At 59.1% G+C, this 3,740-nt stretch overlaps 1 protein-coding gene across 1 annotated transcript in view; it reads right to left on the reverse strand.

The window, feature by feature from the left end:
* Positions 1–3,740, reverse strand: part of FAM222A (family with sequence similarity 222 member A) — a 55,180-nt gene that overhangs the window by 10,563 nt on the left and 40,877 nt on the right. The window contains exon 3 of the mRNA XM_015568160.1: positions 7–245. Coding sequence (XP_015423646.1) covers positions 7–245 — 239 coding nt within the window. The remainder of the gene's footprint in view (positions 1–6; positions 246–3,740) is intronic.

Consider the following 3,740-nt stretch of genomic DNA (forward strand, 5'->3'; position numbering starts at 1 on the left):
GGAGACGGCATTGACGACGGCCAGCAGGCCCTGGTAGCCGGCGTGCTGCGGGTAGGGGCTGTAGCGCTGGCTGCACGTGTCGTAGCCGTTGATGGTGCGGCCCAGGTGCTTGTGCTGCGGCACTCGGATGGTGGTGGGGAAGATCTTGATGGACAGCGGGCTGTTGGCCACCTTCTCAGCGTAGGCATCGAGCTCGGCCGGGCTCGGGTAGCGGGAGGAATGCATGGAGCTGGCCACCGCCTCGCCTGGGGGGACAGGGGGGACAGGTGAGCGCTGAGCAGGTGACACGGGAGGCCTGTGGGATGGGGGTAATGATCATGCCAGGTCTGCAGGGTGACCTCAACTGTAGCAAGGGGCCCAGCTGCAGGTGAGGCGCACAGTAGGTGCTGGGAGATCGGGACCTGTCTGGGCGCTTGGGTGAGGAAGACCCTACAAGGTTTCAGAGGCATACTGCCTTCCTGTCCTGTGGGCACCCCCAGGACCCGCCAGTGACTCCGGAGGGGGCCTTCACCACCCGGAACCTCAGTTTCCACATCTGTAAAATGGGGGTGCTGCTAGCACCAACTCCCAGAGTGGCTGTGAGGGTTTAACAAGTCGTTCGCAGTGAAGTGTTAGCAGAAGCGGGTGCTCTCCATCTGCGGTCATTCCTTCCCGGGTGCCTGGGGCCAGGGCCTTGCGGAGAGGAAGGGGCGGGGCTTGTGCGCAGTTGGGCCTGGCACTGTGGCTGCGGACGTCCCATCCTCCCAGAGCCTCACCCACGGCGCTCTCCGGGGCCCACAGCCAATGTGGGCAAATGCATGCTGTGGGGGAAGGGCAGGCAGTGGGGGACACTGGGGAGCCAACCCGGCCGGGCTCCGGAGATGGCTTTTTGGAAGACAGGGCGCCCCAGTTAAGGCCATGGTGAAAGGGGTGACAAGGGAAGATGTCCGGGGGAAACTATAATTCCGAGGGCAGCAGCTGGGAGCAGCCTGCAGAGAAGCCCTCAGGTCTGGGCAGGCCGGCGCGGCCAAACCGAATGGAGAGCTCTTCACTGAAGGCTGCGGCTCTCAGGCGTTCCTACCCCCAGGGCATGTGGCGAGGTCTAGAGCTGCATTCGATGCCACAACGTGAGGGGGTGCTACTGGCATCTAGTGGGCAGAGGGGCTGCTGAACATCCATGATGCACAGCACAGCCCCCAACAAAGAGCTGTGAGGGCCCCGAGTGCCGGCAGTGCGGGGAGAGGCCCTACCTCAGGGCCTGGGCAGCCAGGGAAGGTGAAGCAGGGAGAGGAGGGCCGGGCAGGCAGCGCATTAGGAAGGCCATCCACTCTGCCCCTCGGTGCAGGGATGGGGCCTGACCTGGGCTGGGCAGGTGGAACCGGCCAGGGGCCCCCATCCTGCCCCTGCCTGGGGCAGCCCCCACCTCAGCGGCCTAAAATAAACTCGGTGTGGAGAATGGAAATGTCACTTTGGCCAACGGGGGAATCTTTCTCAGGGATTGGATTTAAACTACATTATACAAGCAATTTCATGGGCACTTAGCACCGCGCGGAGAGGCCCGCAAAAAAGGGACCAGCTCTTCATTTTCCAGCCATAAATCAGCAGTTGCTATAATGAGCACAAAAATGTCACTTTTATGCAATTTTACAGATGAACAAAACTGGTGAAATTAACTGTGGTAACCTACTATAGTCAGCAAAAGCAGCTGCCGGGGAAAAAATTATATCTGTATGTATTTTTGTGCCTCTTAAACTCTCTTCCCGAGCAAGTTTCTGCCATTGTGGTGTGAACACTCATTTGTCCTCACCATTATACTTTCATTTGGAGTTTATCTTGAGTATCCAATGAGCCACCAACTGTGAACATGATTAAATCTACAAAATCTATCTAATGGATGGAATAAATTAGGTGTTTAAAACCTGAAGAAGGAGGGCGGGGAGCAGTGCCTGTCACTGTTCCCACTCATTGAGAGAAGGGCTCCGTCGGGTCAGCAGGCTCCTCGATGGGCTGGTCCCTCTGGCTCTTCCTGGAGCCACTGGTGGGGGCGCAGCGGAGGCTGCCCGTGGGGGAGTGTTGGCACATGCTGGGCCCCTAGCCTGCAGCCCCTCGTTCCCTCTTGTCTGGAGCACCTGGCAGCTCTGAGAGGTGGGAGGTGTCCCCTTGCACAGCTGGGGAAGCAGACAAGGTGTGGCACCGGGAAGGTGGTCTCCAAGATATTCATGTCCTCCGCGGTCCCTTCCCGCTCCCAATGCGGCGACCTGAGCAACCTGCAAGGGGAGGAGTGTGGGGCCCGGCGTGCGTGTGTGTGTGTGTGTGTGTGTGTGTGTGTGGGTGTGTGTGTGTGTGTAGAAGGCACTGCGGCCTCCTCCTGGCTCATTCTCTCTTGGATCACTCACTCTGGGGGAGGCGGCTGCCGCGTGAGGACACGGGAGCAGCCCGTGGGGAGGCCTCCCGCCCCAGCCTGGGAGTCTTCTTGGAAGTGGGTCCTCCAGCCCCCGTCAAGCTTCCGGATGACTGCAGCTCCGGCCGACCTCAGACTGCAGCCGTGCGAGAGACCAGGAGCAGAAGTGCCCAGCCAGGCCACTGCTGGATTCCTGGTGCACACAAGCCATGGGAGCTACCGCACGATCATTGACTTTAAGTCAGTGATGGGGAACCTTTTGAGCTTGGCGCGTCAACATTTTGAAAAACCCTAACTTAACTCTGGTGCCGTGTCACATATAGAAATTTTTTGATATGTGCAACCATAGTAAAACAAAGATTTATATTTTTGATATTTATTTTATATATTTAAATGCCATTTAACAAAGAAAAATCAACCAAAAAAATGAGTTCACGTGTCATCTCTGACACACGTGTCCTAGGTTCGCCATCACTGCTTTAAGTCATGAAGTTCTGGAGCAACTTACTCCAAGGAACAGATGGCGAGTGCAGGCCCTCATTTTACGGAGGAGGAAATGGAAGCTCAGTGACCCCCAGGACCACACCACTGGCGGGGGCAGAGCCGGGTTGGACCTGGTCTGTTTTCCAATCCCACCTCTCCCTCCGCACCCCAGGCAGGCCCACGGGAGCCGGAGACACGATGCCCTCCCTCCCCTCCACAGAATGAGGACTACGATCATTTGTGGTGGTTAATCCTCACCTGAGGGCATTTCCCCCTCGACTGTCAGAGAGAGTGGAAGGGAGGGGGAGAGACAGAGAAACAGCCACGTGAGAGACGCATCGATCGGTTGCCTCCCGCATGGCCCTGACCAGGAGGAGCCTGTGACCGAGGTACATGCCCTTGACTGGAATTGAACTCACGACCCTTCAGTCGGCAGCCCGATGTCCTATCCACTGAGCCAGAGAGGAGGACCGTCCTGAGGAGGAGCCATCATCAGCCTTGAGGCTGAGGGACAGGTGACCCATCAGGGGCCACGCGGGCAGGCTGTCTGCCTGGCTTCTGCTTTGCTCCGAGGTGCCAGCGGCAGCCTGAGCCCGTCCTGCCTGGACACGGCCTGGCTGGGCCTGCGCAGTGCTCTTCGGTGTCCTGGGAGCGAGACTTCGGCCTCACACCCGGCCTGGCTGCGGTGCCCTGCTGCACACCTCGTCCCTGAGGCCCCGGGTGCCGCACTTGTTTTGGCAAATGCAACGGCCCAGGCAAAGGCCTCACGTGAAGGAAGCAGCAGAGCCAGCTGTCTGCGGCGGCTCCTGAGCAAGGGCGAGATGGGGCAGCACTCGTGGGGTGACTGCGGGGCGGGGGAGGGGGCCCCATGGCGAGG

Source organism: Myotis davidii, unplaced genomic scaffold, assembly GCF_000327345.1.
Source record: "Myotis davidii unplaced genomic scaffold, ASM32734v1 scaffold803, whole genome shotgun sequence".
Classification (NCBI taxonomy): Eukaryota; Metazoa; Chordata; class Mammalia; order Chiroptera; family Vespertilionidae; genus Myotis; species Myotis davidii.